The following is a 14,080-nucleotide window of genomic DNA, read 5'->3' on the forward strand; positions in this document are numbered from 1 at the left end:
TTGAGGATAAAACTGTAAAATTTAAAATGATCATATTCTAACAGCTGTTATTGACGTGTGGAATTAATTAAAATCAGTTCTTAAAAACATGTCTGCCATCGTTTTATTTTGAAAACTGTATGTGTTCAGTCAGACGGACACTGTTAACGACAGGATCCACAGGGACAAATGCATCACATCTGATCCAGCATTGACGTCTGCAGGTGCCTTTAAAAACATTGGGATCAACCTCAGCTGAAGCAAGCAAGTCTCTTTCTCTCTAAGAAATGTAGTCTTCTGTGAAAATGAGTCAATTAAGAGCCTTCTTGGGGTCATACTTACATGCCTTTCTCAGAGAGGAGACAGCTGATGGGTGACAGGAAATGAGAAGAGAGACAGATAAGTAGCATGCAAGAAAGATCCCTGACTGTGCTCAATCCAGGGACACTGTGACTGCTACATCAGCACCTTGGAAATAAAACCTGTGTCTAGAGTCAAAAATGCATTATATTTTTTAATGGGTAGTTAAATACTAAGATAGTTGTGCTGTCACCCCAGTTAATCTGGATCAACTGTACGATAACTGCACAAAGCTGCATGCAATCGCTGACAGTATTCATTCAAATATCTTGAATGGTGCCAAAATACTGATACACTTTTATTAGTGCATATTTTGAGTTTTGCTTGTAGACCTAAAGCATAAAGTGGGAATGATTGGTGCAGGAGATTGTGACATTGGGAAGGGTTTTTGCTTTCAAAACATCTGAGATGTAGCAGACAGCGAGGTGCATGTGCTCAGTTAAGGTGCTGCGTCAAACAGAGCCGTGGATAATCTGAGAGGGTGTGTGGGTTAAGTTTAATGGTGGAAGGCGCTGGAGCACCTTTATTATTGGCCTTGTTAGTAACAATTGAAAGTTGATAAAAAATACAGGTGTTTACACTGTGTTAAAAGTCCTAACACAGCGTCAGCAAAGTGTTTATTCTTGAGCTCGGAAACAGCAGATGAAAAAATAATCCCACTAGAAGATTCGTTTGCAGCTGTTCTGGAGCTGGACATTTTGGAAATGGAATATTTAAAGAAATTGAAGCTTTGATTAATTTGCGTCCCCACACTTGGGCAACCCTATGATGAGAACAACAGTCCCACTGCTGATCCGACTCATCCACAAAAATGTTTAAAACCACCCAAATCCATGGCTGTTATTGACATACATGCAACCAAGACCCAAAATCAAACCCAACACAAGACACAAAGTCAAAACACAACACAACATCCCAGGCTGAGAGGCAGCCAGACCTGCAGTGCCCACTCCATAAGCTTCTGATGCTGGCACAGGAGCTTTAAAACACTTCGGCCCCAGGTCAGGTGCACCTCCTTCAGCCATCACATGTAGCACACCTGGGCAGAGCTAAAGAGGACAGGAGAGGATAAAGGACACAGAACAGGGAACACACACACACACACACAGCCGTATCATTGTACATTCAAGTTCTTAACAGAATTATCAAGGAGTAGACAGTACATAAAAATAAAAATAACTTCCTCACTTGAGGCTGAAAAGCATTACTAGACACTTTGATGAAGCAAATTATTTTAGAAGGAAAACAGGGCTACAACATCAAACTTGTTTCAATTTTAAGGAGTTAAATAAGAAATACAATTGCATTTTTTGTATCCTGAACTAAAGTCCTTTTGTATTTCTAAAATGAAATTGTACAGGAATATTTTTTCAGAATGTTAAATAACAGTCAACTATAATCAATTGTAGCCCTTCAGTTCCATCTTCTTACCACTGGGTGGCAGTAATGCACTTCGCAGCCTGTTTGCTAACCGCCATTAAACACATAAGAAAGCAGCAAGGGGTGGATAAGATATGGTTAAACTGGACTTTTACCTCATTAAAATCAGCATACTGGGGCTGTTATCACAAACTGCAGGTGTCCTATGAGATTTCTGCACTTCTCGTATCCACTTGACATACGGCCCTCAGTCTCGCGCTAGTCTCTCCCTGTGGGTGTCACACAGGTCTGATGCTGCAGCTGCTGCTTCCTGTATTGAAGCACCAGCAGCCAGAGCCAAAGCCCCTTTCGCTTCAGAGCCCCACACCCCGAAGTCAAACACGGAGGAATTTGCTGCTCGGACGGGGCCGTCCTGCGGAGGGAAGACAGCCGAGTCGGTCTCCGGTGTAGCTGCCGGTAAAACCGTGGCGGCCAGTTGTCTTGTGAAAGCTGAGAAACGAGGGGCAGCACATTCGGACTGAGAGACGCAGGGCACGATTTTTCCAGGAGCTGGTGCTAGCTAGGAGCGGCTAGGCGGCTAGTAGCAGCAGGTAGATAACCCAGAAGAAGAGGAAAAATAGAAATGTGTTTACTCCAAAAGCTGTAGATGCACCGGAAAACGACCTGAGTTTTGAAGAGCACCTCGGCATGATACGATTTACCGAAATAGCTGACTGACATGCTACCGAAAGTACACTAACTTTGCTAACGTTAGCTAGCCAAGTTACTAGCCATCTAGAGCTGATCCTGTTGCTTTTTCAGACTGACTTTCGAGCAAGTTAAAGGCTAGATTAGCAGCTTCCCAGCTCATTGCAGGTTAGTGCATTATTTGAGAGAGTCGTTTAGGGTAGTTAATGAAATGGCTCCCAAAAGAAGACCCGTTCCCCTGAACATAACGCCCATTGGGGAAGGACAGGCCACCTCCAACACCATTGATGCTGCATCTGAGTGAGTAACCCTAGTATGAGTTCATATTGAGTGTGTTAATGAGAGAATGTCTATAATTGCTCTGTGTGTATGGCTAAATTATCACCATTTGCAAGCAAGTCCAATGCATCATCCTCAATTATATATAATTGCTAAATATTCCTGTCTAATCATTTCTCTTTTTCTGTGTGTGTCTGTATTAAACCCTGCTGAACTAACTGTGTCCCCTTCCCAGAGCAAACCTTGAGGCCTTACAGAAGAAACTGGGTGAGCTGGACCTGGACGAACAGCAGAGGAAACGACTGGAAGCCTTTCTTACCCAGAAAGCTCAGGTTGGGGAGCTGAAGGATGAGGATTTTGACCCCATATGTGAGTTGGGTGCTGGAAACGGAGGAGTGGTCAACAAGGTCCGCCACAAACCCTCGAATTTGGTCATGGCTCGGAAGGTGAAAATTAACATTTGTAGAATATTGTTGTTGAAGTGAAGTGCAGCAAAGCCACACTGACCTGCTTTGTGTAGATAAGCACACCATGGCATGCGCCATGATTTGAACGCACAATAACAAACACATCATTACTCACCAGAAATATTTGTAAACGTATAAGGACAGTTATCCTTAACATAAATAAGACGTTTGAAGCTCTGGCTATAAGCTGGGATATTTCTCATCTATATTTGGACAGGAATATGTCCTCAGTATAGACTGGTGCCAGCAGTGTACAGTCTGGAGAGTTAAAACCCTCAAATGTGAACTCCATAGTGTTTGGTGAGTCTAACACCAAATGGAAAATGAGAAAAATATGTATTGGCCAATATAACCATATCATTGGCAGCATTTATATAATCAAATAAGAATACATTATAATGAAGAAATGCCAAAGATATGTGTGAGGTTGAGGCCTCAGTCACAATCTCTCAGAGAGCATAAAACCTAAATGGATCCTGATCACTAGTATTTCCTATTTGTATGTGTTTATTTAAAAAACATACACTAACATGAATTTTTATTTATTTTTAACAAAAATTCAATTTATTTTTATTTTGTTTTTAATCACAAATATAAATATGTTTATCTCTCAATAATATCAAAGCTATCCTTGTATTGTGCTGTGTGCTAATGGTGAGCTGGTTAGCCTGTTTTCCAGCTAGTTTGATCATAATGCAGTGTGTACAGTTTGTGAGACACAAAGTTATCAGGACTCCATGCAGACACTGCAGCGACAACTCGAACAAGCAGAAGCGTGTAGGCTGTCAAGCTTCTAAGTGTGTGTTTACACACCAATTGAATTTCCCCAGAAAATGCTGTCGCATGATCAGATCTCATGAACTTCTGCGTCTTTGTTATTGTTCTTATCACTATTTTTAAAAGTAGGTGACAATGCTAATACATTCTGTGTGTATGTAGACTCATCTGGTCGGTGTCAGTGATTAAAACTGCTTTAAACGTGAATCCTAAATGGCATGTGTTGAGATTGCTGACAGAACACAGACAAAACTGGCAAGTATTATAGTTATGCCAACCACCACCTCTGAAATGTGTTATCTTGAGACGTAAGGAGGTCCGTGAATGCTGTAACTACGTCTGTTGTTTGTCAGAACAGCAGTTTATGGTCTCATTCTTTCCCTCCTCAGTTGATCCATCTGGAAATCAAGCCTGCCATCAGAAACCAGATTATCAGAGAGCTGCAGGTGCTGCATGAATGCAACTCCCCCTACATTGTGGGTTTCTATGGGGCCTTTTACAGTGATGGGGAGATCAGCATCTGTATGGAGCACATGGTGAGAGACAAAGACTGTTGGTAGGCTCTACTACCAATGAACACAGGATTGATGTGTTTTGATACCAGTATTTTGTCTTGTACAACCGGGTAAATAAGTATCCACCAGGACGATGAGGATGAGACGCAGGTGGACCTTCCAGCCAACAGTGATCCAAAACGTGGTTCAAAGGAGACTGTCAGTTGGCTCCAGAGAAAGGAAATAAACGTGTTGGAATTACCCCTGCAGGCAATCACCAGACTTAAACCCAATAGAACATTTGTGGAAGAAACTAAAGATCAAGATTCACCAGTAGACCCCCTAGAATCTTCTAGATTTAAAGAAAAATCCCCCCTAAACACGTGAAATGAGTTTCTTTGTACAGGAAAAGTCTTGAAGCTGTTGTTGCAACAACAAAGGCTTCTACACGAAGTTTTAAATGAGCTTATTCAATACTTTTTTCCCCCTATGTCATTCCACTTTATTACACATAACTTTTTTTATGGATGGGAATGTTGTGATTTCTTTATCTGTGTTGTTTTATGGAGTTAACACCAGTGTCTCGTCTCAGTTCCATGGGAATAGCTTTGTGGAAATACGTTTAATGGAAAAAATGTTGATGCTTTGATTGCTCACTTCCCCCACTCTGTTTTTTAAAATCAAATGCCTGATTTTAATAGTGCAACTTGTCTCTGCAGGATGGTGGATCCTTGGACCAGGTCCTGAAGGAAGCCAGAAGAATCCCAGAAGAAATCCTGGGAAAAGTTAGCATAGCTGTATGTAGTTCACTAATTCTGTTACATTTGCACAAGTACTTTTTTTTCCCACAGACGTGAACAGCTCATCATATTTTTAAATTGGTTGCAGTTTGAATTTGGCAGTGATGTGAACATTCCTAACGCTTGTTACCAGAAATGTATTTGCATATGCACTGCTGATGGTGGGTGTGTGTCTCTTGTGGTGTTGCTTAACAAGGTGTCAAGCATGAGTCACGAACAATAGGGCCTACTGCTTTTTTTTTTTTTACTCGACTTAAATCTTGCATCAAGTCCAAAAAACCAAGTGTAATAATGAAATCACCAAAATAATGTGTTTTTTTTTTATTATTGATTTTACACAGTGGGAGCTAATTTTTATATGTGTCTATAGAGACTCTTGTATATTTGTGTGCTCTGTTAAATGTTTTCCTCTCTTGTTTTTACAGGTATTGAGGGGATTAGCCTACCTGCGGGAGAAACACCAGATCATGCACAGAGGTAAGGGTGTTGTCTAGTTGAAATAATTTGCTCTCAGAATCCCTTCTGCAACATTTTAAATCACTGCAATACAAGAGATACTGTGTAGTTTACAAAATCAAGTGGTAGGTGATTGACTAACAGAATTATTGGACTTATGATGATGTTTAGGGTGTATGTTTGCATAGAGGTGTGGAGTGTAGTGTTGTACTAGCATTGTAAATTAATGAGCACATCGTAGAATGCAGTGTTTTTTTTGGTTGTTATTTCCTGTAAATTGCTTTCAGAATGAGTAACACTAAAACCAGAGTGCTGCTTTCAAGCTGAACAGCCTTTGACTTGAGATATCGCACAAGCGAGATGACTGAATTTTGATGGCTATACTTTTAATTACGTATATGCTATTACATAGTGACTCAAGTACAGATTTTCACTATAGTCTCACGATCACTTATTTTATGGACTGGGAAGACAGTTTGAGGTATTTTAAGTTTGTAATTTTGATCAGTCCAATTCTAAAAGATATACTTTTTCTCCTAAAATGTAAGCACATCAACTTCTCATAACCTTACTGCAAACATTAACCAGTACAGTACGATGGGGTGTTAGACTAAAGCATATTAGCATGTTTTTAATTGCTAATTCTTATTTTTGATAGGACATACAGTTTCTTGATCACAAGATAGTTAAAGAGCTACATCTGAAATGTATTTTTTGGTTTGTTTTCACTGGTAATGGCCATAAATGTATAGAGATGCCATATGAGTAACCCATTAGAACAACTCCTGTCATGTTCCAGATTGCAGGACAGTCATCCTCATTTAGAAATAATACAATGTCAATGTTTTTTTAATGGACGTCTGTTGTGGGTAATATAATGATTCCCATCCCTTCGGTATTAGTGGTGGCTAAATTTTGCTGATGCTTTTGAGGCAGCGGAGATTCAGACCATGCAAATGCTACAGTCTAAACATCACATAAAAAAAAAAAAAACAGGATTATCCTTGAATTTTCCACTGACATTATCCTTTTTGCTCTGAACCAGGCTCACACTAACAAAAAGCATTTAGGTATGATTGTTATTTCCAAATGTCTATGAACTTGTTTTTTGACAGTGAAACCACTTTAAATGCGGCCACATTAACAAGATGGGTTCCAGTCGTCCCTGTACAAATTCAAACTGTTTATTAATTGTCTTTATGCTTTTTCCTCCATATGCACTGCATCAGCATCGTAAGCGCTTTAGCACGCTCAGCACAAGGCAAGCCATTATTTTGGGACATCACGAGTTCCCGATCATCGAAGTTTGTTGCATGGAGGGAAAAAATGCATAGTAAAAACCATTAACTTTGCATTCGAACAAAATCACAAGTCACGCCATAGCAAAGTCTAAGGCAGACATGTCTTTCTGCAGCACACCAGCGAGGAACCATAGGCATGTTATGAAAAGTACTGGTGAAGGCAGCAGTCAGACCCATATGATGCAGTTAGGTCTCACAGCGCTACAGGGTCGGTGGTACTCTAGGACAGTTGTCTGTGAGCTCAGGCGGTAATTACAGCCTCTCAGATGTGATTATACAGCAGCCGCGCCTTGTTGACCCCTCCCTCTGTGTCTCCTTCCATCTTTCTCCCGCTCTTTCATGCAGCCTCTTTCTCAGTCACTCCTCGCGTGTCCTTGGTCGGTGGGAGGGGGTCACACACCACAGAGGACAGATTGCAGGGCTCAGCCTTACCCCATTATTTTTGCAGGATGTTGTTCAGTGATGAGCGGAAAATGTGGAGTACCAGGATTGTTTATAACAGGGGCTTCACTGTAGCTATTTTCTCCCTTGCATGATGAACGTAGCACCGCAGAGGAACTGGGGAGGGGGGGTATGTTAGAAAAAATATTTCACAGGCCATGTGTCCTGAAAGATTGAGAGAAATTCCAGTCAAATATTATGTGTTTTATTCAGCTTAAAAACGGTTGATTGGCCAGCAATTTAAAATATGGCATCATGGTTTCAGAAAATGCTTGTTCAGATTTGCTTGTTTGGCCATGTCTGGTCTCTCTTTTGCTCGTCAGTGTTTGCCGTTAAAGTGGTTAGGCAGACTTCGGCATTCAATCCAAGCACACCCTTTATCAGAGTGAAACAACAATGAAATGTTTCGTTCATCGCTGAGGCTAGCCTGTAGCCTACACGTTCATAAAAACAAATGATTCATTTGTTGGCTAGAAGGATATGTTGAAATTTCATTTTAACTTATTTTTATACAAATCAAAATGTGCTGAGAGGGAATTATTTTCACCAGACATTATGACTGGACATATTTTCCCGGTAAAAAACTGGTAAGTACCAGATACCAGAAACCCAGGTCCTGGTCTGAATATTTGTCTCTGAAATCACTTTGGATTTGCAAGAAAGCATTTTTATTTAATGTACAAATGATCACAAAGCCTGTTGCAAATACAGTGGAAGGCAGATACATCTTTTTTACTTCCCCGGGAGGGAAATTTGTTTTCAAAGCCTGCAAGTGTTATTGTCTCACATGAAAAACGGATGCATGCAGAACATATGGTAAACATTCACATACATATACTTGCATACACAAGCCCACATATATATGTGTGTATAAAAACACTCAGTATAGCAGTGGTCTTATTTGCTCTTTGTTAGGTCACAATGTCCTCTTGTAAGCAATCCCCTCTCATCCGTATGTCTGCAGAATTGTATAGCTCAAATTATCAACAGTAAGGTGTTGAGTATGAAGACAAGTCGCACTGACACATGATGTACATTTGTTTGTTTGTCCGTGTCGCCTCTATCACATAGATGTCAAGCCCTCCAACATCTTGGTCAACTCTCGCGGGGAGATCAAGCTGTGCGACTTTGGTGTGAGCGGCCAGCTCATAGATTCCATGGCCAACTCCTTCGTTGGAACGCGCTCCTACATGTCGGTGAGTCAGCTCTGCACGCCTGCGCCCCCACCCCTTTTCCTCTGGCCCTATCCCCACTTTCCTTCTCCTCTTTTCTCACATTGCTCTTGTTCGCTGGCCCCGCCCTCGGCCTTCCCTTCCCCTGGCCCTCCCTCACTCCCCTGCCAAGAACCGAGGGCTGTGCCCAGGAAAGGGCTCTTTGGCAAACAGCGACGCAACTGTGCTCGCTCTTTCTCGTCCTTCTTTCCCCTCGCTCTTAGACACCTGGTGGGTGCACTGCTGAAATCTGCTTGTCTGTCCCAACCTATTCCCATCTCTTACCCACAAAGCATTGGTGGTGTAGAGACACTTACCCTTTTATCATAGTTCCCAATGCACACACACACGCACACACACCTGTCCTTGCTCGCCCTTCTAACTAAAACAGTCCAAAGCTACTCTTCACCTCCTGCCAAACCCTCCCACCCATCCTCTGTCCTCTTGCCCGCACCACACCCCAACTCTCTTTGCCATAACACCCCCCTCCTCCTCTTCCCCTGCCATTATCCTCCTCTCTGCTTCCTGTGCCTTCCCCACCCAGCCCTCTGCCCAGCCCTCTCTCCTGCCTAGCATCTTGGCTCTACCTGCTTACTCTGACGTAGATCGTGTGTTTCTCAACAGCCGGAGAGACTGCAGGGCACTCACTACTCTGTTCAGTCTGACGTGTGGAGCATGGGTCTGTCCCTGGTGGAGCTGGCGATTGGCCGCTACCCCATCCCCCCACCAGATGCCAAAGAGCTGGAAGGCATCTTCGGACGGGCCGTTATGGACGGGGCCGAGGGAGAGCCTCACACCAACATGCAAAGGCCCAGACCACCAGGCAGGCCCGTCAGCGGTAAGAAACACGAAAACATTTAAAAACACATGCATGTAGATTTGTACTGACTGAGCAGTGACAACATGTTTCCAGGATAAAAGCTTTCAAATATAATTAACTAAAAAAGCTTGCTTAAGATTCGATTTAAATGAGTATGTGTATGTGTATATACTTTTTAAATAAAAGTATCTGTGATATGCGACTTCTCCGCAGGACATGGGATGGACAGTAGACCTGCCATGGCCATCTTTGAACTTTTGGACTACATTGTGAATGAGGTCTGAGAAAGCGCTGATTTGCACAACACATTCTCTGAAACACAAACACATTTCTGTCTGTCGACACAGAAGCACACGGTGTACTTTTGCATTAGTTGTTCTGCTTTTGATCTTTGATTCTTGGTTCCTCCTCAGCCACCCCCTAAACTGCCACTTGGGGTCTTCACCAATGACTTCCAAGACTTTGTGACAAAATGGTGAGCAGCATTTGTACAGTGATCTACCAAACAAAAGCCCATTGCGCTCTTATCTGCTTTTACACAAAAATGGATCATGAGAAGTAAATGGTGTAGAATGTAGAGAACTTAAATTTCTACACTTTACTCCTTGTGTATTTGATGTCAACATGAACATGAAGACAGCAGTTGGTTTTGACTGAAAGGCATACGTCGTGTTATGTTTGAGGGGGTTGCAGAAACTTGTCCAGTGAGAGCTGAGATTTAACTTAATCCTTCACTGACAGAGGCAGTTCTATAGATTCTCACGTCAGTAATCTTTTTGGTGTCATTTGTGTCTGCAGTTTGATCAAAAACCCAGCTGAGAGAGCAGACCTGAAAATGCTGATGGTAGGAACCCGAACTTCGCTTTCCTTCATCTGACAGTTTGATTACTAGGTTATTATTTTTGTGTCATTGATGCTAGCAGTACAAACAATGGTTATCCCTTTGGTCTTCTTTCAGAGTCATACGTTCATCAAACGATCAGAAGTGGAGGAAGTGGACTTTGCTGGCTGGTTGTGCAAAACCATGGGCCTTAACCAGCCCAGTACTCCCACCCGTGGCACTGAGTGAACAGGCCCCCACTGCCCTGTCACACCTGTGGGTCTTGCTTGCATTCACACAAATTTACTGCACACACACGTACACAAGCCATCACACACATTGGCACTTTTTTCATCTTGCTCTTGGGTAAAAACGTTTTGGCCTCCCCCTTCATTTATTTCTTCACCAGCAGCAGGGCCCGTTGAGTCATTGTACTGTCAGGCCACAACAGCTTCACCAAGCCAGTGTCAAGAGTAGCCACAGCTCACTTTTCCACAATTCTAGAGAGGATGTAAAGCACTGAAGGGCTGCCAGTGTGTCAGCTGAATTTGCGTTTATTGACAAACTTCTTTTGTATTGTTGAATATTCTGCTCTCATCTTTTCTATGGCAACAGTAAACGGCTTGTGGGGCTGTATTTTAATAATTTACCTGCTGTTTAGATTTCCAAAGTGAGAGAAATACAAACTTATCATGCACGTACAGATTCGAAATTGCTTTTATTGAAGGTGAATGCAGGTAGTTTGATTTAAAATCCCCTCGTCAGACTTATCCATGGTCAAATGTTAACTGCAACAACCTTGCAGTTACCTCCAACATAATAATCAAATTTGTGAGTAGAGAGCGCAGGACAAATGGATGGAGTCATTTTCACTTTTTGGTAAATGAGCGATCACTCTAAAGGTCACTTTGTGAACAGTGTCACAAACCAAAGAGGGTACTCATGACTACTAACGTTTTTCAATGCCTGATCAGTTTTTTGTTTTGTATGCACATTCATGCAACAGTATATCAGTGTACTTTGAATGTTTTGATTTCTTTCATTCAGTGATCTACGCTCCGATTGTATTGACGTTGTTTACTCATCATACATCAATTCACATCCCACACTGTCTCTCTCACATGGGAGGAGGCATATGCTGTGGAGGCCTGATATATGCCAGAATGTCTTTATGGACATTGAGAAAACAATGATCAAAATGTATTCATGGGATGATATAGCATGGTTTATTATCTTTCTAATACTGTATGTGTATTTTATTTCCCAAGATCATGATGGGGTTGATTAGCTGGTGTTTTTATCAGAAGCCTGAATCTCTGCAATGTCTATGAAATTTCAATCATGATGACTAATTTGACTTTTATTTTTCTCTTTGTTGTTGGTCTGTAATTTCCCCTGAAGTGTATTTGGTTATGTTTTCACTTTACTGTTATGTGTGGCACTCCAAGCTTTCTCTTGGAACACAACCAGCCTAGAGGTGTGCTTTTGGATAATACTTGGGTTGAAATACAATTGAAAAAATTTTCCCTTTGATTTTACCAAATTATTTGTGGTAAAAAAGCAGAGTAGTACAAAGGGTTTGACTGAACGTTTTAACCCAGGTCAGTGTTGGTCACATGGAGGTGGTGTTAATTGCTAGCCTGCCGTCTTGCTAGAGCTCTTGTGTTCTCTCTGCTTATGGCTGCCCTTTCTTGCCCCAAGAATGTGCATTCGTTCAGAGCAAAATGAATGCGTTGTCACTTGTATGTGTACAAAGCTATATACAAAAATTACAGGAGTACTATTTTGCAGTCTTAATATACAAATTTTTGATTTATGTAAAAGACAAGGGAGAAGAGTCATTTTATTATAATATAAAAATGTGTTGGATATGGTTATAATGTATAAAAAGATTAAAATAAAACTTATTTGTGAATGTACTGTGAGTTGTTATTTATTTTTGACAGCCATTGTTATCCACTGTGTCATTACAATTCATCTTTGACCGGAACAGACTAAATCTGGAAGAACACATTTACCACAAATTGTACCACACTAGAAAAGGTATATATCTACTAACAGAACAATATTAACTGTACATAATACTTCATTATGATACATTGATCTGGTTGTTGTTGCTTTGACTACCATTGAGAACATGTCCTTGGTATTTTTCCAGGGAATTTGGGGTTTTTAGCAACATGGTGGAGAGTGCCTGGCGGGTATTTTACACATTGATTCCAGTACTTTTTGAGTCATTTAAATTTGGTTACTTTTGGACCAATGCAATGAAAAAAAAAATCCCAACCAAAACTTAACAGCATTAAGCTCATGTAGGCAAATCAATTTGCACAGATTATATGTGATAAATGAAAAACTACAATTAAACAGTTAACAGAACAGATTAATTGTGGACAGTCTAAGTAATTAGAGACTTTGTTTGTGACAGGTCAGACTTTTCCAGGGCAGACGGGAGGTGCTGGGGGAACTTGGACTCATGTCCAGCATTTACCAAATCCTTGCTACAGCCTTGGTACTCCTGTGTATTTATTGTCTTTTCGGACATTTTAATATGGAGACTCCCTTTTCATTTTGATTTTCTCCAACTAGCCTACAACGCGTTTCGCCATAGAGGCGGAGGTACTCGTTTCTGATTGGCTGTTAGAATCTTAACCGCTGTAGGCATCAGTGCGAACGGGGACGTCACCATAGCAACGGTACCTGTTCTTAAATGTAGCCACCAGTCAAGCTAACGTTAGCTAGCACTATTTTTCATGAAATTGACAACGCATAGTTTGAGAGATGGATGACGACTTGAATGCAGACTATTTGTAACTTTAAAGTGGTAAGTTGTCTTTTTAATATTCACTTTCATAACACGTCTTTAAAAATACCATCGTTTTTAGTTAAGTGCGGTCTCAGTTCGGCATTGAGCTGCGATATTGGTAACTTTAGCTTGCTTATTACCAGTTAATAAGGAAATAGTCTTAAAGTTATAAAAATGTTTAACCAGCTTGTAGGAGCACTACAGACACAGCAGGCTGTTTTTTGTCCCTCACTAAAAAAATAAGTCAAACTTCAGGGTAACTCTGAGCCTTAAAGTCGACATTCTAACCTACTTATGAAGTGAGTATTAGCTAAACAGAACCCAGGACTTAAGTTTGGCTAACAGCCACGGACACGCACATGCACACACTTGAGCTATTGCAGCTTCTGTTGGTAGGCGCAGTGACGATACGTTTCCGGGGAGTTTTGTTAACTCCCTCCTTTTTTGGCTAGATTTAATCAAAACCATCATTCAAACAGTAATGGCAAACACAGATTTGATGTGGGGTGTCTGGAGTTGGAGAAGACGAGTTTATATTGGACTGAAAGGCGACATAACCATAAAAATGTCTGACATCATCTCAGACTGCCATGGGCTGAGAACAACTAATTTTGACTGTGGATAATCAGGGCAAAACTGAATAGTAGGCAACTTGTGCAAATATTATGTATTTATATGAAAGTGTATATCGTGCTGTTTTAATTTTACTTAAGCTACAACTTATCCACCTGCATCCTCTTCACTTAGCATTGCAAATTATAGCAAGTGATGATACCAAACATCCAAATACTGCAATTCATGTGTGTTTCTGAAGTTTGGAAGCTGCAACTCCCCTGTGCTTATGCAGCGACAGTGCTGAACAGTGCCCTCTAGACTGAGGGTGTGTCACTACCTCTCCCTCCCAAATAGCCTCTTGATTCCCCTGCATGGTTATCTGTGCAGTGCCAAGCCAGTGACAAGCACTGCACTGTGGGACACGACTCCTGTAAGGCTGGAGCCAAA

The 14,080-nt window shown here is 41.3% G+C and overlaps 1 protein-coding gene across 1 annotated transcript; it reads left to right on the forward strand.

Moving 5' to 3' along the window:
* The first annotated feature begins 2,003 nt into the window (after nucleotides 1-2,003).
* Nucleotides 2,004-12,191, forward strand: map2k2a (mitogen-activated protein kinase kinase 2a). Its single transcript, XM_041935438.1, has 11 exons — nucleotides 2,004-2,706; nucleotides 2,921-3,131; nucleotides 4,319-4,465; nucleotides 5,143-5,220; nucleotides 5,649-5,700; nucleotides 8,493-8,617; nucleotides 9,257-9,470; nucleotides 9,666-9,730; nucleotides 9,866-9,927; nucleotides 10,251-10,296; nucleotides 10,411-12,191. The coding sequence occupies exons 1-11, from the start codon at nucleotides 2,618-2,620 to the stop codon at nucleotides 10,519-10,521; spliced, it is 1,200 nt and encodes a 399-aa protein (XP_041791372.1). The 5' UTR covers nucleotides 2,004-2,617; the 3' UTR covers nucleotides 10,522-12,191.
* The last annotated feature ends 1,889 nt before the right edge of the window (nucleotides 12,192-14,080 follow it).

The sequence above is a fragment of the Chelmon rostratus genome, chromosome 4 (genome assembly GCF_017976325.1).
Source record: "Chelmon rostratus isolate fCheRos1 chromosome 4, fCheRos1.pri, whole genome shotgun sequence".
NCBI lineage: Eukaryota > Metazoa > Chordata > Actinopteri > Chaetodontiformes > Chaetodontidae > Chelmon > Chelmon rostratus.